This window comes from Somniosus microcephalus, chromosome 15 (genome assembly GCF_052327205.1).
Source record: "Somniosus microcephalus isolate GS21.2 chromosome 15, FLI_Smic_1.0, whole genome shotgun sequence".
NCBI lineage: Eukaryota > Metazoa > Chordata > Chondrichthyes > Squaliformes > Somniosidae > Somniosus > Somniosus microcephalus.
The window spans coordinates 31,660,446-31,683,568 of record NC_141001.1 but is presented as its reverse complement, the minus strand read 5'-3'; the positions used below and the strand labels follow the sequence as shown (position 1 = coordinate 31,683,568).

The window sequence follows — 23,123 nt, the reverse complement described above, 5'->3', positions numbered from 1 at the left end:
TTCACTTAAATTGAGGGAAAATCGAGCATGATCCATTATGGCTCCTCTCTGCCTGATTTTCCATTCAGTGGAACGCCCAGGCAGTACAGACAGAAACCTACACTGGAGTGTGTCTGCTACAGCATTGAGGAAAGAGGGGAAGAGATAAACTGGCTGCAATCAATGGTGATATCATCAGAACTTCTCAGATTTCTTCTTACTACTGATGTTTGGTAATAGAGGTGATGCCATTTGTAGTCTGCTGCTGAAACAACAACAGGAGACTGGGCAAGAGAGCAGCAGATGGGTAACAGTACATTAAAATCAAATATCAGTGTTGGTTGCCAGGCTCATTTCTCCTTTCCCAGTCATCGATTTTCAGACAGAAAAAATTCAGTTCAGTTCACACTCAGGGTTCAACACTGGATTCAACAACAACAACTTACATTTATATAGCCCCATGTAACATAGCAGAATGCCCCAAGGTGCTTCATAGGAGCATAATCAGACAAATACTGATACTGAGCCAAAGATGGCGATAGTAGGATTGGTGGCCAAAAGCTTGATCAAAGAGGTAGATTTTAAGGAGTGTCTTAAAGGAGGAGAGAGAAGTGGAGAGGTGGAGCGGTTTAGGGGGGGATTTTCAGAGCTGTGGGCCGAGAAGGCTGAAGGCACTGCCACCAATGTTAGGGCGAAGGAAATGGGGACAGACAGTTCAAACCATGGCCTGTTATTTCCCATTTTAATTTGTAATAAAGCACCATTCTACCTGGCTCTACCTCCCTCTGGATTGTCTGGAGTGACAGTCTTGCATAATTGAGAGTCTTGTCCACAGCTCCCTACACACAAAAATGATGAGCCTGTTAACGGTCAGCAGTTCATTTTCAACATGCTTTTGTTTTTGCAATATCAATGACCACCAACAAAGAGGAATGAAGGAATACAGTCCCTCCAGGCTACTGGATACACTTCTGATTATCTCCATCTCACTCCATCCTTACCATCTTTGTAGGGGTGTATGTAACCGAATATCCGAAGCCCATAATTCTTCCATTTTGGAGAAACAGCAATTTTGTTCACTGAGGTACGTGTCTGAAACAAAAAGACAATTTTTCACTTCTCATATTTATCCACTGATCATTAGCGGCTTATGTATCAGTTACAACATCATAATCTCGGACAAAAGCAAAACACTGCGGATGCTGGAAATCTGAAATAAAAACAGAAAATGCTGGAAATACTCAGCAGGTCAGACAGCATCTGTAGAAAATGTTTCCAGCATTTTCTGTTTTTATATCATAATCTAAGACATATGGCCCTCGACGAATTTGCCCATTTTTGTGATATTTCAAGAGTAAGGGTTTTTCCCTTTCTCCATGCAGGTCACTTATCAACTGTCCTCAGCTAGAAGGAGCAGACTGTGTGGGAATACTCTCCAGTACAATTGCCAGTAAACTGCGGTCCTAACCCCAACCTCACAAAAACTTCATCTACTTCACCACCAGCCATTCTTGAAAGCTCTTTGAGTGATGTTACCAGTTTAGTGTCAATTCGTTCCAAATGTCGGGCGCTTTGTGGTACAGCATCATAGAATCACAGAATGGTTACAGCACGGAAGGCGGCTATTTAGCCCATCAAGCCCGTACCAGCTCTCTGCAAGAGCACCTCAGCTAGTCCCACTCCTCCACCCTTACCCCGTAGCCCTGCAAATTGTTTTCTTTCAGGTACTTATCCAACTCCCTTTTGAAAGCCAGGATTGAGTCTGCCTCCACCACCCTCTCAGGAAGTGCATTCCAGATCCTAACCACTCGCTGCATAAATAATTTTTTTCTTATGTCGCCTTTGGTTCTTTTGCCAATCACCTTAAATCTGTGTCCTCTGGCTCTCGACCCTTCTGCCAATGGGAAAAATTTCTCTCTATTTACTCTGTCCAGACCCCTCATGATTTTGAACACCTCTATCAACTCTCCTCTCAATCTTCTCTGCTCCAAGGAGAACAACCTCAGCTTCTCCAGTCTATCCACGCAACTGAAGTCCCTCATCCCTGGAATCATTCTCATAAATCTTTTCTGCACCCTTTCTAAGGCCTTCACATCCTTCCTAAAGTGCGGTGCCCAGAATTGGACACAATCCTCCAGTTGAGGCCGAACCAGTATTTTATACAGGTTCATCATAACGTTCACGCTTTTGTACTCTATACCTCTATTCATGAAGCCCAGGATCCTATAAGCTTTTTTAACTGCTTTCTCAACCTGCCCTGCCACCTTCAATGATTTGTACACATATACCCCTAGGTCTCTCTGTTCATGCACCCCCTTTAGGATTGTACCCTTTAGTTTATATTTCCTCTCCTCATTCTTTCTACCAAAATATATCACTTCACACTTTTATGCGTTAAATTTCATCTGCCACGTGTCCACCTATTCCACCAGCCTGTCTATGTCCTCTTGAAGTCTATCACTATCCTCCTCACTGTTTACTATACTTCCAAGTTTTGTGTCATCTGCAAATTTTGAAATAGTGCCCTGTACACCCACATCCAAGTCATTAATATATATATCAAGAAAAGCAGTGGTCCCAGAACTGACCCCTGGGGAACACCACTGTATACCTTCCTCCAGTCTGAAAAACAACTGTTCACCACTACTCCCTGTTTCCTGTTACTTAGCCAATTTCGTAACCATGCTGTCACTGTCCCTTTTATTCCATGGGCTTCAACTTTGCTGGCAAGCCTATTATGTGGCACTTTGTCGAACGCCTTTTGGAAATCCATGTACACCACGTCAACCGCATTGCCCTCATCAACCCTCTCTGTTACCTCATCAAAAAACTCGATCAAGTTGGTTAAACATAATTTGCCTTTAACAAATCCGTGCTGGCTTTCCTTAATTAATCCACACTTGTCCAAGTGACTGTTAATTTTATCCTGGATTGTTGTTTCTAAAAGCTTCACCACTACCGAGGTTAAACTGACTGGCCTATAGTTGCTGGGCTTAACTTTACACCCTTTTTTGAATAAGGGTGTCACATTTGCAATTCTCCAGTCCTCTGGCACCATCTCTGTTTCTAAGGAGGAATGGAAGATTATGGCCAGTACCTCAGCGATTTCTTCCTTTACTTCCCTCAGCGTCCTAGGATGCATCCCATCTGGTCCAGGTAATTTACCTACTTTAAGTACAGCCAGCCTTTCTAGTACCTCGTCTTTATCAATTTTTATCCCATCCAGTGTCTCCTCTACCACCTCCTTCACTATGTCTATGGCAGCATCTTCTTCCTTGGTGAAGACAGATGCAAAGTACTCATTTAGTACCTTAGCCATACCCTCTGCCTCCATGTGTAGGTCTCCTTTTTGGTCCCTAATCGGCCCCACCTCTCCTCTTACTACCCATTTACTATTTATAGAAACATAGAAACATAGAAGATAGGAGCAGGAGTAGGCCATTCGGCCCTTCGAGCCTGCTCCGCCATTCAATGTGATCATGGCTGATCATCCAAACTCAGTACCCTGTCCCCGCCTTTTCCCCATATCCCTTGATCCCTTCAGCCTCAAGAAACATATCCAACTCTTTCTTGAATATATTTAATGAACTGGCCTCCACCGCCCTCTGTGGCAGAGAATTCCACAGGTTCACCACTCTCTGGGTGAAGAAATTCCTCCTCATTTCAGTCCTAAATGGCTTACCCCTTATCCTTAGACTATGACCCCTGGTTCTGGACTCCCCGGCCATCAGAAACATCCTTCCTGCACCTAGTCTGTCCAGACCTGACAGAATTTTATAGGTTTCGATGAGATCCCCTCTCAATCTTCTAAACTCCAGTGAGTATAAGCCCAATCGACACAATCTCTCCTCATACGTCATTCCTGCCATCCCAGGTATCAGCCTGGTGAATCTTCGCTGCACTCCCTCCATGGCAAGAACGTCCTTCCTCAGGTATGGTGACCAAAACTGCACACAATACTCAAGGTGCGGTCTCACCAAGGCCCTGTACAACTGTAGCAAGACATCCTTGTTCCTGTACTCGAACCCTCTTGCTACGAAGGCCAACATACCATTTGCCTTCTTAACCGCCTGCTGCACCTGCATGCTTACCTTCAGCGACTGGTGCACAAGGACACCCAGGTCTCTTTGCACTTCCCCTTCTCCCAATCTATTGCCATTCAAATAATAATCTGCCTTCCTGTTTTTGCCACCAAAGTGGATAACCTCACATTTATCCACATTATAGTGCATTTGCCATGTTTCTGCCCAATCACCCAACCTGTCCAAATCGTACTGGAGTTTCCCAACATCCTCCTCGCAGCTTACCCTCCCGCCCAGCTTTGTGTCGTCTGCAAGTTTGGAGATATTACATCCAATTCCCTCGTCCAGATCATTAATATATATTGTGAACAGCTGGGGTCCTAGGACCGATCCTTGCGGTACCCCACTAGTCACTGCCTGCCACTCAGAAAACGACCCGTTTATTCCAACTCTTTGCTTTCTGTCCGCCAACCAGTTCTCTATCCAAGTCAATACCTTGCCCCCAATCCCATGTGCCTTAATTTTGCACGCTAATCTCTTGTGTGGGACCTTATCGAAAGCCTTCTGAAAGTCCAAATACACCACATCCACTGGTTCTCCCTTATCTATTTTACCAGTTACCAGTCTTGCCTATAGAAGACTTTTGGATTACCTTTTATGTTACCTGCCATTCTATTCTCATATCCTCTCTTTGCCCGCTCTTATTTTGTTTTTCACTTCTCCTCTGAACTTGCTATAGTTAGCCTGATTCTCAGATGTATTTTTGACCTGACATCTGTCATACGCGCTCTTTTTCTGCTCCATCTTACTCTCAATCTCTTTCGACATCCAGTTGCCCTACCTTTCCCCCTCGTGGGAATGTACCTTGACTGTACCTGAACTATTTCCTCTTTAAAGGCAGTCCATTGTTCCCCCATTATCACTACTCTATAGTTCTTGCATCTCTCTGTAATTTTTCTGCAAATTTGGTCCTCCATATTTTTCACACTAGTTTGTGGCCTAAAGAATACACCTAGTAGTGTAATGGCACCTCTATTATTTCGTAACTCTAGCCATATAGATTCTGTCCTTGACCCCTCCAGGACATCCTCTCTCTCCAGCACTGTAACATTCTCCTTAACCAATACTGCCACATCACCTCCTATCTTTTCTGAACACCCTATATCCAGGAATACCCAATCCTGCCCTTTTTTGAGCCAGGTCTTCATTATTGCCATGACATCATATTCCCATATTTACACCTGCAGCTCACCAACCTTGTTTACTATGCTTCATGCGGTCACATACATATACTTTAAACCTATCTTAGACCATCCTGAGTTCTCTCTTAGTCTGACCCCACCTAATACCTTACTATTTCTTACTTTAGTGCTATCCGTTTCTCCCAATCCTTTGTGCCCTTAGTTTCTCCTTTCTAATGGTACATCCTGCTGTCCATCCCCCTGCCAACTTGGGTAATGACTAGCAACTGTGCTAAGACTCCCACACTCAAACCACTTTGTTGAGCGGAGATACTGATATCCCCCTTCCTCAATCCAGATTCCAGATTTAGAAAAAGTGTCATAACAACCAATTATGCTACCCTCATCCCTAATGGATCTCATTATAATTGTTGTTATAACACAGTAATATATGAGGTATATATTTTTTGAAACATTAGTAACTTCTTAACTAACAATAATCATAGAAACATAGAAATTTACAGCAGAGAAGGAAGCCATTTAGCCCATCATGCTGGTTCTCTGAAAGAACTATCTATTTAGTTCTGCTTCCCTGGGTATTACCCATACATTTTTTAATTCTTTTTCATCAAATATTTATCCATTTCCCTTTTAAATTATTATGGATTCTGCTTCCATCTGATTCTGTTTCTGGTAGGGCATTCCATATTCCAACAACCATCTCCATTAAAAAAAATTATATGTCTTCAAGTTACAGACTCACTAAGAATTTTTCCCCATTTACCTAAATAAAACCCCTCACCAGATCCCCTTTTAGCCTTCTTTGTTCTAAGGAGAAGAGCACCAGTTTCTCTAGACTCTCCTTATTCCTGGATCATCTTAGTGAAACTCTTCAGTTCCCTCTCCTTGGCCTTGACAGTTTTCCTAAATTAAGGAGCCCAAAACTGGACACAGTGGCCTAGAAATTCAGTATAGCCAGTTTTGGGGCGGTAAAGTCGGGCGGGCGCTAAAGTTTGCGCCCGGCACAAAGTCGAGGGCACTTCGTCGATATTCAGTAGCTTCGCCCTAAGAGGTTGTTGGAGCGCTAAAACTGGCGATGCACGACTATCTTTAGGCGCTAAGCCGGCGGTGCTGAGGGATAGCGCCGAGGCCGGGCGCAGCGCAAGTGTGGTCATTTCTTGATTGACAGCAGACACCGTGGCGCCGGCCAGCTCTTAAAGGGGGAAGGGTCGACTTGGTCTGCTGCAACGGCCTGCACACTGCAGCCTTCCAGCTAGGCCTGAACACTGCTGGTGAGCAGAAGGAGCCATGGCAACGGTACAGAAGGCCCGTGAGCGTGCCCTGCGCTTCTCAGCCCATGACTTGAAGGTGATGGTGACGGCCTTGGAGAAGAGACAGCACATCTTGTTCCCGGACACTGGCAGGAAGCCTCCCACCAGCGTCTATAGGAAAGCCTGGAGGGAGGTCGCCCGCAGGGTGTCGGCCACCGGCGATGCCCCCAGGGACAATGTCCAATGCCGGAAGAAGTTTAATGACCTGACCAGGATTGTCAGGGTGAGTACCCTTTCCAGTCTCCTCCTCATCCTTGCATGTACACCTGACATGATGGGCAAAGGGACCTGAAAGCCCTAATGGCCAGCCCTCAGCCAGCAGCTATGGGACAGTCATGAACATCAATTGCACATTCTGCACTTTACACCATGGGAGGCAGTGCACACCACATCAGGGCTACACACTGGCCAAGCTATTCCACCATGGGAGGCAGTGCACACCACATCAGGGCTACACACTGGCCAAGCTATTCCACCATGGGAGGCAGTGCACACCACATCAGGGCTACACACCGTACTTACAGGCCGTCCTTTCTCTTGCAGGCAAAACTTGCAAACAACTGAAGGCACCAGGAGGAGACCGGGGGAGGCCGCCCCCAGATCCAGGAGCTCACTCCCCTGGAGGAGTGCGTGAGTCGCCTCATGGGAGCCCGGGTGATTGGGCCCGTCGCCTGTGGAGATGCCGACCCTCTTCTGGGCCACAATGGTAAGGACATCACCTTTTGGACCTCTCTCGTCGCACTTGCGCATCCGATCTACCTCCTTTGCCACTGTCCGACCAATGCGCTGAATGCCACCAGTCATGCCTCCCTCGCTGACGTCCTCTCCTCACTCTAAAGCTACTCTTGTGCCTTCCTGCTTTCAGCTGGTGACGAGGAGCTCCCTGAAGCTGCCAGTGACAGCCCCTCCAAAGAGGAGGAGGAGGAGGAGGAGGAGGAAGAGGAAGGCGGACCATCAGGGCAGCACTCAGGTCCGGCTGCAGATGCCGAAGTAGTGGACACGTCTTCCCTGGAGGAGAGCCTGGAGGAAGTGTCGGAGGGGAGTGGAGCTGCTGGGACCAGTGGCGTCCAGAAACCCAGGAGGGCTGCGGTTGGTCCGCGGCCTTCCCCCCAGAGGGGGGAAGGATCGGAGGGGAGTGCAGTTGCTGGGCCCAGTCGCCGCCGGCAACGTGGCAAGGGTCGGCCAGCTCGGCCCCCTGCTCCCCAGCGGGCGAGTCCGGACTCCAGTCCGGACACGTTCAACTCAGAGGAGGCGCGCCACCTGGATCAAATGGCCCAGGATTCGGATCGCCGGCACACCAAGCTGATGGGGGTAGTGGCACGGATGCCTGAGGCGATCGAGTCCCTGGCTAGTAGTGTGCGCGAGTTCGGGGCCTCACATGCCGCGAGTGGCCGGCTGATCAGTGATGCCGTCCAGACAGTGGCTGCTCTGTTGCGGTCGCAGACCAGGGCAACAGGGGCACTCACTGCTGCCACACGCGCTGCGTCAGCCAGGTATCGCCTGGACACCCGCCGCGCTGCAGCAGCACAGCGGGCTGCCCTTCGGCAGATTGGTGCGCATGCTGCAGTGCGGGCCCGGGCGAGTGCCAGAGTGCCACATCACCAGCCAGCGCCTCCCATCCGCCAGATTGCACACATTCCTCCAGCCGTCACCGCCACTCCCCCATTGGAGCCTCAACGGCAAGCGGCTGCGAATGATGTTGGCCAGGCACAGCTGCGCCAATCACCAGCCGGCCCCTCGAGGGCCAAACCCCATCTAGGCCGCCCCCCAAGGGCATCTGCCGGAAGGACATCTGACCCTCAGGAGCCTTCCCCCAGCCTCGCAGCAGCCACTGGGCAGAGCTTGCGGAGGAGCAGCAGGCCGGGCAGGGGCCCCAAAAGGCTCGACAAGGTCTCGGCCTCGCGGCCCAATAAGTAGACGGTGTGGCCAAGTGTTATTTTATATGGCGATGCCTATGTTTCTTTTGGGGATGGTTGTTTTGTTTCTGGGGATGTTTTTTGGGTTAAGGCCGAGGATGAAGGCCATTTTTGTCCAAATGTTCAGTTATTCCTCCCCAGGTTGTGGGACTGAGTCATTTGATGTACTGTTTTTTGGGGCCGTTGAATGTTTCTGGGTTTCATGTGGGAAGGGGTTTCATTTGTCTAAAATAAAGATTTCTCTTTATTCAGAGAGTGTCCATGTTTGTTTTGAAAATGTTTGTTGCCTTCGCCGGCTGAGGGCTTGCGGAGCGGCTGCGTTCATGTTCCTTCATGGCCACAAGGCATTCCCTGACAGGGGGCTTAGAAGTGACGTTCAATAAGCCGCCGACGGACGGCCCTTGGACCTTCTCGCTCCCTCCTGGGATGGTACTCCTCCTCCTCCTGCTCCTCCTCCTCATGCTCCTCCTGCTCCTCCTCCTGAGGTGGTGGTCCAACGTGAGGTGGCAGTGCCTGAGTCCTGCGGAGAACCAGGTTGTGCAGCATGCAGCAAACAACGACGAATTGGGAGACTCGGTCCGGCGAATACTGCAGAGATCCGCCGGAATGATCCAGGCAGCGGAACCGCTGCTTGAGGACGCCAATTGTTTGCTCGATTATGTTCCTGCTCGCTTGATGACTCTCGTTGTATGCCTCTTCAGCAGGGGTCCTGGGTGCGCGGAGCGGGGTCATGAGCCAGGTACACAAAGGATAGCCTTTGTCCCCGAGAAGCCATCCTCTTGGGGGAGGCTGTGCCTCGAACATGTCACGCACAGTTGTCTGCCGCAGGATAAAGGCATCGTGGCTGCTGCCTGGAAAGCGGGCATTGACAGCTAGGATGCGCTGCTTGTGGTCACACACCAGCTGCACATTGAGGGAATGGTAGCCCTTCCGGTTGCGGTAATCCTCGGCATGCTCCACAGGTGCCCGCAAAGCCACATGCGTACAGTCAATGGCGCCCTGCACCAAGGGGAAGGCCGCGAATCTTGCAAATCCCAGTGCACGCTGATGCTGCCTCTCCAGGGCCATGGGGAAGGAGATGAATTGGCGTCTCCTTCTGAAAAGGGCATCGGTCACCTGACGGATGCAGCAATGCACGGCGAACTGGGATATGTTAGCAATGTCCCCAGCAGCGGATTGGAAGGAGCCAGTGGCATAGAAGTTCAAGGCCACCGTCGCCTTCGCGTCCACCGACAGAGACGTCCTGCTCCTGAGCTTTGGACGCAGGTCTGTGCGAAGCAGATGGCAGATCTCTGCAACCACCTCCTTTCGGAATCTCAGCCTTTTTACACATCGCGCGCCACTCATGTTGAGGTAGGAGCACTGCTGGCGGTATGCCCTGACTGGGTAAGGCCTATGTTGCCGACGCCTGTTGCCCCCTCTGCGTCTAGCCAGGGCTGCCCCTCTCACACCGCGTCTGCGAGCCCTACGGACATGACGCTGAAACTCAGCGTTGGCACCCCATGCAGCCCCCATAATATGCTGCCAAACAGTCAAATATCCAAGAGGCCACTTGCAACGCTCTGGCCTGAAGCCAAAAATACCTGAGCTAGTGTTGGCCCAAACCAGAAAGCTCTCTTCCTTGGTCTCTCTCCAGAAATCCGTTGCACAAGAGTGTTTGCCGCAAAATGGCTGCCCTTTATAGTGCAGGGTAAGTGCCCTTTAATTTGCGCTCCCCGGGGTCCGCGTCGGCTCTGTTGCGTTCCACTAAACAAGCGTTCGGGCCGCCGGCCGCACAATGGGGCGATCCCACTGAAGTTCTGGATCGGGGTGCGCAAAGGGCGTTGCACGAGGATATGAGGAGCGCGCGCTAAGACTTTGCACCGGCGCTAAATGTCTACTTAATTTGGGGCGAGGCGCAGATCGCGCTGCGCCCGGACGCTACACGCATAGCGCCCGAAATTCACTTCTCTTAAGGCGCTAACGGCTGGTGCAACCAACTGAATTTCTAGGCCAGTATTTTAACTGCAGCCTCACCAATGTTTTGCATAACTTACACTACCATTTTGCTTTTGTATGCTATTCATAAAACCTAGGATCCTGTGGCCTAGAAATTCAGTCGCGTTTGCGCCCACTTATTGGCTATAAAGTGGTTTGCGCCTGAAGTTTTTTATCGCCCGAAATTCAGATGGACCCTAACATCGGCGTTAGCCGGTAGCGCCGCGCCGGCACCGATGACGTCATCGGTGTGCGCAGCGCCCCGGTTGCAATGCTATTCCGGCCTGATGGCCAAATTCAGTTGCGGCCGCCTCGCCCATGGCAGCCGCAAACAGCATTTGTGAAACGGGGTCTTGCAGCTCCGAAAGGCCGGCGCATAAAGGTGGAGCGGCCGCCTGCCCGCACCTCCCTCCCCGGACTCCTGCATCACCTCCCGGCGGCATTGATGTCTGAGTCCCGCAAGCCCGGCACTTCTCCGTGGTGCCGGGCTCATTTGCCGGGGGAATCCACCGGTGATCTGACGGCTGCAGGCAGCTCCTCCTTAAGAGAAGGAGGAGGCCTGCAGTACCCCAGCCTGCCGCACCGCATCGGGTGCCGCAGCGGGAGCTGGACGCCTGAAAGTGACATTCATCGCCCCTAGCGAGGTGGCCAAACCCTGCAATAGCGCCCGCCGCCGTCTTGGCCCGTCGCAACTGAATTTTAGGTGGGCGCTACAGGAATCCTGGCGGGCGCAAAATTTCGGGCGCAAAAGACCTGGCGGGGCCATACCGAATTTCTAGGCCTATGTGTTTGCTTTTTTTTTAAGCAGCTTTATCAACTTGCCTTTCCACCAAATCAAAGTGCTCTCTTTTATACCAGTTGTAGGGGTTCTATGTGAAACACTCTTGAGTCCACAGAACAAACTGTCCATGCTTTGATACTAAGTCTGAAGTGTGTGTAGTTCACAGCTACTATTCCCCCTCCTCCCCCCTCTCCCTGCGAATGGTCATTTCCCAACTTTCACTGTGCCATTAAAAAAAAGAAAGACTTGCATTTATATAGTGCCTGTCACATCCTCAGGATGTCCCAAAGCGCTTTACAGCCAAGTAAGTACTAGTCTAGGCCCCACAAACAGCAATGAGATAAACGACCAGGTAATGTTTTTTTTAAGTGATGTTGATTGAGGGATAAATATTGGCTCATCTGCTTTTCTACAAAATAATCTTTTACGTCCACCTGAGGGGGCAGATTGTGCCTCTTTACCAAAAGACGGCCCCTCTGACAGTGCAACACTCTCTCAGTACTGCACTGGAGTGCCAGTCTAGATTTTGTGCTCTGGAGTGGGGCTTGAACCCACAACTTTCTGACTCAGAGGTGAAGTGCCACAGCTGACACCCAACATCAGGGGAACATGCAGAGTAAAGTGCTTTCCCCAAGAAAGCGAGTGATCCAGTGCTGATCTCATACACCTCCTGGCAGCCGGGTTCAAAGAGCAGTACCGGCAGAGGCTTAGCAGCAAGTTGTCTGCCTCCCCTCTCAACTGGGGAATTGTTTATGGTGCAGGAGACCTTAAAAGAGGACAAAAATAACATGGCAAAGGGGGAAGGCGGCATCCAAAGGAATGAGGAGCATTTCGGTGATGCATCCTCACATCTTTACCTTTCAAATTTCTTGCGTTGAAACCAGAGAAGAATTGAAGTTCTAAGTCTGCAGTTTACTTACATGAGGGTATAGTGGAAAATGAATATTCTTCCGAAGCTGATAAATTGAAGAGCCACACCAATCCTCGAAAACATGAAGGTTTACTTTGCCTTTGTACTGGAAAATGAAAAGAAAGTAAACATTTATCACAATATCCCAGTCTTGATGGTCAAATGTACATGTAACACAGGCAGAACCTTAGTATAACATTGATTCCTCACTGAATTAGAGAATGTTAATGGATTCATAGCACTATACTAATTTTCACAGCATGGCTGGTGCAGATGTACATAAGATTGAGAATCCATGTGGAAAAGCTCAAACTACTGCATCCTTGTAAAATGACATTGTGCTATTGACACAGAAATACATGCTAATGTCATACGCTTGTATCTTCTACATTCCCGTCATGAGAAGTGGCAAATAATTAGAAACTTGCGGAACTCAAAAACTTAGTGACTTGTAAAAGACAGCATTAAGAAAATGCCTCAAATTTTGTTTTTCTATCTCACCTCCACACAGACAGCCCATTGAACATTTGGATGCAAAATTGGGCAATGTTTCAAAATGAAGTGCTATGATGCCATGCTGCGAAGTAGAACAATATAGGCTTCTGTTGATTACAAAAATAGCTCCATTTTGCTCTATGTCTGCCCGCTACCTCCAATAAAAACAAAACACAAGGGCAAAATCCTTCTCGACAAAAAAAATTGGAAGAATGTTTTTCCTTAATTAACCAGTGACCAACAAAGTTGCTCCTGATATAACTGAGGAAGAATTAAGAATGTCCAGTGATGGGCTGAGACAGAAGGAAAATTACAAGAATGTTACTTTGTTCTTCAGTTCCTCAACTAAGCTGGAAAATAAGTTAGCCCCGGGGTAACAGCAAGCTTTTTTCTATCTTGGCTAGAGCACTAGGATATTAATAGTTAATGACTGATGGTTCTGCTCAGTCACTTCAATTCATGCCACTTGATATCAAGAAGTGGCCACGTGTACTGGACATAGCAAAGGCTGGCCGGTCAGTCACTTGTAGAAATGTTGGACAGTAACACCCATCGAGAAGTAATTTTATGCTACTTATAAGCCCAGAACTGGGGTTACACTTACTCTGTTGCCTCTCAGGTTAGATGAATGGTGGGGGTGGGGAGGGGGCATTGAATTACTGCTCATACTAATTGATTAAAGGCAGGAAAAGATTAAACTTGTCACCGATACAATAGAGACACATGTGGCAATACTGACCAACTGGTTCATGGCAGGAAAAAGAGGCCGCCAAACTACAGGAATCAGTCTTGTCCTTTCTGTATCAGGGTTGGACAGAATGAAAATGTTATCCTAGGCCCAGTCTCAACTAGCTGTCTGCTCACTGGAAACACTGACAGGCTAATACCGCACAGAGTTACTTCTGTCAAAAACTTCTAAAATGCAGCCTGTTTGAGGCAGTAAGAGCAGTAAATTAGAAGAACTGTCATAAAAGGTCACCAGGCTCAGAAAAAATGTTTGACTTGTCTGAAGCAGTGGAAAAGCATTGACATTTCCATTATACACAGAAAAGGATTATAGGCAATATAAGTGCCATCCAAAATCAGCTGCAATTTGCTGTTCTTTCTATTGAGTTATAATGATGTGAAAAATATCCTTGATGACTATTCTCCTTGAGGAGAGGTGGGGAAAATCTCTTTGGAGTCAAGCTGACTCCAAGATCACATGTCTGACAATGGGAGATCGGAAGTGTGCCGATCCTCTCATAGTTAAACCTGATTGGCCCATAGTATTCCGAAGCCAGTCCAGTCCAGTCAGCCTGGCTCATTGAGAAGACCAGGATGGGTAGACCTGCACCTATGAACTAGGGGTTGAGATTCTTCCCATTCAACCTCAGGTAACCCTGCAAGCTAATGTCCAAAACCAGTAAGGAGCTCTTAGCTGGACAATCAGTAGATAGCTTATTGATGCTCTGCTGGTGGTTTGTGCTCCAGCTGTAATCATCTGCACTCCTCAGGGCCCCAAACTGTTGTCCACCTACACTTCTGTTCTCCAAGCTAAGTAGGTCGGGTGTGTTTAGAATTTGTTTTCCAAACAAGGCAAGTAAATGAACATAAAAGATAATTGCACTTATTGATCGGACAGCTGGCAGACTCTTTAGTAATGATGTTAATTCATTTGGTGAAACTTACTTTTAATTTGTTTTCAGGGTTTGCAATTACCAATCTGCACACGCAAACTTTGATAAATTAGATGCAGGACTGCAGTGCATTTTTTTTTAAATGCCAAATTCAATGTTGCTGCACTGCCTATGGATTAAAAAATGTGATAAACATACACAATAATGAATAAACTCAATCAATAGCTGGAACTGTTTATAAAATGCTCACAGTACTGCTGCAAATAATTTGTCACACAATAATAAATAGGGCTGGGTGCAGCGCGTTCTTGAACACCCAAAGTTGCAGACTAAATCGGACATCAGCGTCACTTCTCTTTGTTGACAGATCAATCAATAAAGTTTTCATTGAACCTGGACAGCTCTCTGCTGAGTTACTTAAGCATTTGGAACACCTTGGCTTGTGCCAATTTGAATTTATTTTGCATTATATTGCTGTGCTTTTATTGCCTTTAAATGGAGTTTTGTTAATTACATTTTACTTAAGCTTTTCCATAAAAGCAAAACAGTCAATGATCAGCACTTGATTTTCATGGTGTTCTTTGAGAAGAATTTACTATGAAAAAACCTCAACTTGCATTTACATTGTGCTGTTAACTTGGGAAAAAAAATCCCCAAATGCTTCACCGAGGCATAATAAAAGAAAACAAATTTAAAATGATTCTTCTTTTCTCTTCCTCTTTTTTTTTTAAACACATTGGGTAGATTTTCACTTCGTGTGACTGTAAAAAGGGCGCTAGCGAATCAGCAGCCCATTTCACATCTCTCCCAATGTTTATTCCCGACTTCAATGGGAATAAAAATCGGGTCAGATGTAAATTGGGCTGCGGATTCGCTATCACCTGTTTTACACAAATGCACAAAATCAAAATCTAACGCATTATTCCTCAGGTCAGCCATTCTTCCCAAAACGATGCCAATTCCGCTCTGTAATGGCCACTGTGACCCGGGGTGAATCAACTAGCAACGTCCCCATCTGCGGCTTTTATTTAGCACCTCCGACTGACAAGATTAGGAACTCAGCTCTGTGTAAGTCTGTACCCCACTTGATAACACTACAAATTAGCACACCTATTCATAAATTGATGGTCTATAAATTTCTAAAAAGAAAAGTACAGAACAATAGAACATTATTGGTTGACTCAGTTGGTGGCACTCTCGCCTCCTAGTCAGAAGGTTGTGAGTTCAAGCCCCATTCCAAAGACTTGAGTGCATAATCTACGCTAACACTCCAGTGCAGTACTGAGGGAGTGCTGCACTGTCAGAGGTGCCGTCTTTCAGAGGAGACATTAAACCGAAGCCCCTTCTGCCCTCTCAGGTAGATGCAAAAGATCCCATAGCACTATTCAAAGAAGAGCAGGGCAGTTCTCCCCGGTGTCCTGGCCCATGTTTATCCCTCAACCAACATCACTAAAAAAAAATGATTACCTGGTCATTGCTGTTTATGGGACCTTGCAGTGCGTAAACTGGCTGCCGTGTTTTGATACATTACAACAGTGACTGCACTTCCAAAGTAATTAATTAGCTGTGAGACACTTTAGAATATCCAAAGGCAGTAATGGTGCTTATTAATGCAAGTTATTTCTTTCCATTTGGGATATAATCTACTACCAACTGTAACTTTGTGAAATATTGGTTCATAAATACAGCTACAGTCCTCTCAGAGGTCAATGCAGATTCCTGAATGTTTCATTCAGACAGATTTTAAACAGCTACTAAAACACGCGACCAAATGCAAGAAAAATAAGGTCAGTGTAGTGCTGAGCTATCAAATGCCACCTGAAGTAACAGCAGGATAGCAACATTCATTAAAGAGAGGTGGATGAACAATGGCCTACATTAGAAAGCATTCAGCTCACCACTGGGCAGAGGGCTGGCTAATGAATTAATAAGCATTGCAGAAGAAGCAAGTCTCACATGGAAGCTCCAGAGCGTGTGTCTGATAATTCAGAGCCAACAGTAAAAGCACAGGCACAGCAGAATGATGCACAGAGAGGGGTAATTACTGCTAAAACACCAACGAACAATTCAACTGCTATTATGCTCGCACACAGCACAAAGAGCTGATTAAAGCAGGAAACCAAAGCAGAGATGAGCACAGTTTTATTTACATGAGCCAGCAGGATGTGGTTCACAGAGTGTACCTGCTCTCAGCTTTTATGTCATATACACACTTTTTTTCTATTTCCTTCTGGTGATGGTTGAAATTTCTCTATGAAAGGGTACACGACTGCAACTCAAAGAGCTATTTCTGTGGAGCCTACAAAACCTAACACTCTCCTTGCACCCAGACATAACGTATGGATGCATCTACTCCTAACCTACACCACCTTTTACTGGTCAGCTGGATGTCTGGCATGGACAGAAATCCACCATCGGAGTCTCCAAAGCAATCAATGCAGGGACAATTTCTGTTTGCCCGTTATGAAGTGCACTTTCTCTCTGTAGGAACACATCCTGCTTATCTGAGCCTAGAGAGCATAGCACAGGTTGGTAGAGGCAAGGCTTAGGAACCAACAAGTGTGCACAGAGTAATGCTGGAGTTTAACGAGATAAAACTGTGCAGCCTACCAGCACAGAACAGAACATCAGTGAGATTCCTGTTGCTTATCCAACAGGACCATGCTACATGTTAGGACACTGGTTTTCTGGAGCCCCAGTAACAAATTCATCCATTCAGCATCCATCTGCGAGACTGACTGGCTGGTCAGTCATCCACTTTGCCCTGGAGTACTGTGGACCTGCCTACCTCAGGTATTGGATTAGAGAGTCCGAAAGACATGGTTTCCAACTTCTATCACCAGGTATGTCATCTCGGAGGTACCTTGATCCCACAAATAAGCCCACTTGCTTCTTTCCTCTTCCTCCCCTCCACAGAATGATAATCATTAGTTGAGCTTTAGATAACTGACAAGTGTGAGTTTGAATCTTCTGGGGTCAGAAGGACCTCACAATCGGCATTATGAACAGCACAACACTCCATAAAATATGTAAGTGCACTGGTGCCATCCTCCTGACAACAGAATGGGCACAGGTGCCAGAACAAGGCCCGCTCCATCATCCAGAACCCCAATCACCCTGGGCACAAACTGTTCTCCCTCCTGCGGTCCGGACGTCGGTACCGCAGCATCCGAACCAGGACCAGCAGGTTTAAGAACAGTTTCTATCCACAGGCAGTGCGCCTACTGAACTGCTAACCGCACTGCCCCACATATTATAGTTATATGTTTATGTAAATATATATATTATACTTATATTACCATATATTTATCATATTACATTACTATTATTTCCAGTGGTAATTGAGGCTTTTTTGCACTATTCATCATATCCTGCAACTTGGACTGTTATTGCTATACTTTTTTCTTATTTGCTTATTGTTTTTATTTATACTTGTTTTTATTTTTTTGCTTTTATATTATATGCTTGTATTGTGGGAGTGAGTGGGGAGTAAGCATTCCACTGTACTAGTTACAGATGGCAATAAAATGATCTTGAATCTTGAATCTTGAACACCATATCCCATCAAGCTGTAGCTCCACCTGTTGAAAATGAGCAACTTCCATGCAACCTAATGATGGTAGGGATCAAACCCTGAGTATATGGGGGTAATTTTAACCTAACCTGCCGGGCGGGAAACCCTCAAGTCTGGGTGGAATGCCAGTTTTACATCCCACCCAATATTATTTTCCATTGATTCCTATTTTTCAATTACAGTTTTGCCTACCAATTTTTGATTCCATCCCCATCCCGGGCCAGATCCCTTTTCAATTGACTGAAGTTAGCCCTCCTCCAGTTAAGTATTTTTACGCCTGATTGTATCTTTTCCTTTTTCATAACTATTCTAAGCCTGATGATATTATGATCACTGTTCCCCAAATGCTCACCCACTGAAACATGCGCCACTTGTCTCACTTCCATTCACCACAACTAGATACAGCGCTGCTTCCTTCCTCGTTGGGCTGGAAACACATTGATTGAGAAAGTTCTCTTGTACACATTTCAGGAATTCCTCCCCCTCTTTGCCCTTTACACTGCTACTATCCCAGTCTATATTAGGATAATTGAAGTCCCCCATTATGACTGCTGTGCATCTTTCTGTAATTTGCCTGCAAATTTGCAATCTCCTTCCTATAGTGGTCTATAGTATACACCCAGTAGTGTAATAGCTCCTCTATTGTTCCTTAATTCTAAGCAAATAGATTCTGTCTTTGGCTCCTCAACGACATCATCCCTCTCCAGTGTTATAATCGTTTATTTGATCAATACTACCACCCATTCCAATTCTTCCTTCCCTAGCTTTCCTTGTAGCCAGGAATAATAAGTTCCCAATCCTTCCCTTATTTGAAGCAGGTCTCTTGTTATTACCACTATTTCACAGTCCCAAGTGACAACTTGTGTCTGCAGCTCACCAACCTTAATTACCACGCTCCGTGCATTTATGTACCTGCACTCCAAACCTATCTTAGACTGCTTCGCATTTGCCTTCGTCTGATCCTTCCTATTTCTGAACTATTCACTTCTCCCAGTCCTCTGTGCACCTTGTTACTGCTCTCTAATGTTTCATCCTGGTGCCCATCCCACTGCCAAATTAATTTAAACCCTCCCTCACAGCACTAGTTAACCATTCCGTGAGAACGTTGGTCCCAGCTCTGTTGAGGTGCAACCCATCCACTGTGAACAGGTCCCTCCTGCCCCATACTGGTTCCAATGCCCCAGAAATCTGAAGCCCTCCCTCCTGCACCATTTTTCCAGCCATGCATTAACCTGCTTTATCCTACTATCTTTACACTCACTAGCGCGGGGCACTGGGGGTAATCCAGAGATTACTACCTTTGAGGTCCCGCTTTTTAACTTCCTGAAGCTCTTGAAACCCTGACTGCAGGACTTCAACCCTTTTCCTTCCTATGTCATTGGTTCTCACATAGATGAGGACTTCTGGCTTTTCCCCTTCCCCAATTAAAATGTTCTGCACCCTCATGATGATGTCCTTTACACCATGCGAGACTCACGTCGGCGGTTGCAGAAACACCTGTCTATCCCCCTGACTATCAAATCCCCCATGACCACTGCATTTCTACACTTTGCTATGCCCCACTGTGCAGTCAACTGCCCCACGGTGCTGTGCATGTGCTCTGAGACTACACTCCTCCGAGATGTCGTTACCCTCACTGGTATTCAGCGCTGAAAACCGGTTGAGAGTGCCACACTCCTGCAGGATTCCTGCACTGCCTGCCTCTTCCTACTCTGCCGGATGGCCACCAACTTACAACCCTCCTGAACTCTCTGTAACTGCGGGGCCACCACCTCCTGGAACGTGTGCTCCAGGAAATTCTCAACCTCCCGTATGCCCTGCAGTGACTCCAGCCGTTCCTCAAGCTGAGAAACCCTGAGCTCAAGTTCGAACAGCTAGAGGCATTTCCTGCACATGTGGTTATCCAGGACACATGAAGCATCCTGGAGTTCTCACAGGGCACAGGAATTGCAGGCAACGGGTCTCAGCATTCCCATCACTTTACTTAAAAAAAAAAAATCCCTTTAGAGCTAAAATGACTGCTTATTTATATATTTCCTGTTGCTCCTTGGCTTGAATTACCTGATCTCTCTGCACCAAATTCCCACTCTCACCAAATTCCCTTTGCCACTGTTTACAAGTCACTCCGGAGATACTCCCAGCTCTGTGCACACAGCTCTGTGTGTAGCAGATATCTCTCAAATATATACCTTTTATTTCAAACACCCTAGTTACAACTGGTCAGTCAATAGTCAGCCAGAACAATTAATACTTAGGCAGGTACCCACTTACAGCTGATTGATTTGCAGTTTTAAAGTAAGAAAGGTATGTTAAATTTCAGCTTGATAAAAACACAGGGGGAATTTTAACCTAAAAAAAAACCAGACGGGTTGGGGTCATGTGGGAAGTTAAAGTGTTAAAAATCTGAATTCCGACCAGAACCCGCCCATTTCCGGTTTTAAAGACGGTGAGACGGGCAACCAACCCGCTCCCAGGAGGTGGGTCGTCCATTTAAATATTATAATGAGGCTGGCATACCTCAGATTTAGCCTCTATTTTAAATTTAACTGTGGCTGGTCGGGTTTTGCAGGCCTCACGAAACCCGCCAGCTAATGGAAGGTGAGGACTGCTGGATCCAGGAGGCAAGTGCCTTTACACTTACCTCCTGGATCCAGCTTCCCTACCTAACCCACCTCCTGTGATTGAAGACTGCCCATGAGGCTACCAATCCTCCAATCCCCACAATGAGGCCTCCCCCCACCCGCCCTCCATGCTCCTCCGACCTTCCTATGTCGTCTGCCACCCCCCTCCCCCTCCCCCCCCCCAGTCGCTCTTCCTTACGCCCCCACGCTGCTCCTGACTCTCTGATGATGGTCCGAACACCCTCCCCACCCCCCTTCCCGCTCCTCCGGTTCCAGATCTGTTCCCCTGGCTCCTGATCATTCCCGACCCCCCTCAATCTGGCTGGCTGCGGTTGGGAAACAAAGGTTTCCCATGCAAATCAGGCCCTGCCGTTAAATTCAGCAGGGCATATGGGAAACCCATTCTCCCTGGTTTCCCACTTCCAAGCCCCCCCCCCCCCACCCACCCCACCCCACAACCCACCAAACTATTGAAATTCAGGCTACACTATCTGTACTATTCACCCACTCTTTAGCACTCGCATCAAATTCCCATTGGCACTCTACATACAAGCCACTCGATTAGTAGATACTCCCAGCGCTGTGCACACAGCTCACGTTGAAAGCCTTGCAAAAATCAATAAAAGCAATGTAATTGGCTTTCCCCATAGCTTTAAAATGGTCCAAAATTTCTTATAAAGCTACAATCAGCTCTACACATTTCTCACAAGATTAAAATCCAGCCTGTTCCCTTTTGAATACTCCACTGGCCTGAAAAGCATCCAATATGTGTTACGCAACAACCTAAAGAACACCCACTCCCTGCCACTAAGCTCTGCATACACACACCTTATGGAGTTATCTGATCATAAACAACAGTTCTACCACACTTTCCCCACATAAACACATACAAACACATACATAAGGTATGGAGAGATTATGTACAAGCCCACAACACTATGACTCATGGATATATTTATTCAAAATCTTGTATATCTAAACATTGATCACCACCCTGCCCCTACCAGTACCCTGCCCCACGCCCCCCCCAACAAAACATTACCATAACTTTGAATCATCTGTTCAACATCTGCAGCCTCAATGCCCGTACAACATAACTGCAGCTCGTGAAGGTAGCTGGTCATGTGCCACCCCGCCTCCCTACCCCAAACTACACATACAAGCATTACTTTCAGAAGCATCTGTTCAGAATATGTCTGTCTAACTTCTTGAAAAATTAACTCAATTCACTGAACTAATTGATCCATCTCGCCCTGAACTAGAAAATTTCATTCACTTTGCTTCCAATTTCCACCCTTCCCTCACCTTCACATGGTCCATCTCCGACTCTTCCCTTCCTCGACTTCTCCGTCTCCATCTCTGGGGATAGGTTATTGACTAACATTCACTACAAGCCCACTGACTCCCGCAGCTACCTGGACTACACTTCCTCCCACCCCGCCTCCTGTAAGGACTCCATTCCATTCTCCCAGTTTCTCTGTCTCCGTCGCATCTGCTCTGACGATGCCACCTTCCGTACCAGTGCTTCCGACATGTCTTCTTTTTTCCTCAACCGAGGATTCCCCTCCACTGTGGTTGACACGGCCCTCGACTGTTTCCATTCTATCTCCCGTACTTCTGCCCTCACCGTCGCCCCTCCCTCCCGGAACCACGATAGAGTTCCCCTTTTACCCCACCAGCCTCCACATTCAACGGATCATCTTCCGCCACCTCCAGCGTGATCCCACCACCAAACGCATCTTCCCCTCACCTCCCCTTTCAGCATTCCATAGGGACCGCTCCCCTGCGACACCCTAGTCCACTCCTCTACCACCCCCAGCACCCCTTCCCCTTTGCCCGGCACAGAATCACAGAAAGCCCACAGTGCAGATAGAGGCCATTTCGGCCCATCGAGCCTGCACCGACACATATCCCACCCGATCCCCGTAACCCCTACACCAACACATATCCCACCCTATCCCTGTAACCCCACGTATTTAATCCCCCTAACACTAAGGGTTAATTTATCATAGCCAATCAACCTAACCCGCACATCTTTGGACTGTGGGAGGAAACCGGAGTACCCGGAGGAAACCCACGCAAACACGGGGAGAATGTGCAAACTCCACACAGACAGTCACCCGAGGCCGGATTCGAACCCGGGTCCCTGGCGCTGTGAGGCAACAGTGCTAACCACTATGCCACCGTCCTGCAAACGCAGGAGATGCAACACATGCCCTTATACCTCCCCCCTTCCCACTGTCCAGCACCCCAAACACCCCTTCCAGGTGAAACAGTGATTTACTTGTACTTCCTGCAATTTAATATACTGTATTCGCTGCTCACGAAGTGGTCTCCTCTACATTGGGGAGACCAAACGCAGATTGGGTGACTGCTTTGCGGAACACCTCCATTCAGTCCATAAGGGGGACCCCGAGCTCCCGGTGGCCTGTCACTTTAATTCACCGCCCCATTCCCACTCAGACCTCACCGTCCTCAGCCTCTTGCATTGTTCCACGGAAGCTCAGCGCAATTCACACTCCATCTAGAGCCATCCTTTATTCCTTAACCTGTCCTATTACCACCTCCTCTCGCCTTGAATATCTCTTAATGTCTCTCAATGTCACTTAATCTCTCCTGCTTTCTATCCTATCACTGACATTCCCTTTTGTTCTTTCATCCCCTCCCCCTTTTCCCAGCCCCTAACTTGCTTTAAAATCTGTTCTATTTCCTGCTTT

The 23,123-nt window shown here is 47.4% G+C and overlaps 1 protein-coding gene across 3 annotated transcripts in view; it reads right to left on the bottom strand.

Annotated features, from left to right (window-relative positions):
- The window catches only part of LOC147106611 (N-acetyl-beta-glucosaminyl-glycoprotein 4-beta-N-acetylgalactosaminyltransferase 1-like), a 950,756-nt gene that overhangs the window by 411,206 nt on the left and 516,427 nt on the right, over positions 1 to 23,123 (bottom strand). For 2 of the 3 annotated variants that reach the window (XM_086007621.1, XM_086007622.1), the window contains exons 4-5: positions 12,108 to 12,203; positions 981 to 1,071 (exon numbers count right to left, since the gene is read on the bottom strand). In XM_086007621.1, the coding sequence (XP_085863747.1) occupies positions 981 to 1,071; positions 12,108 to 12,203 (187 nt within the window). Of the gene's footprint in view, positions 1 to 748; positions 819 to 980; positions 1,072 to 12,107; positions 12,204 to 14,263; positions 14,381 to 23,123 lie in introns of all 3 variants that reach the window. The other variant, XM_086007623.1, reaches the window with a different exon arrangement.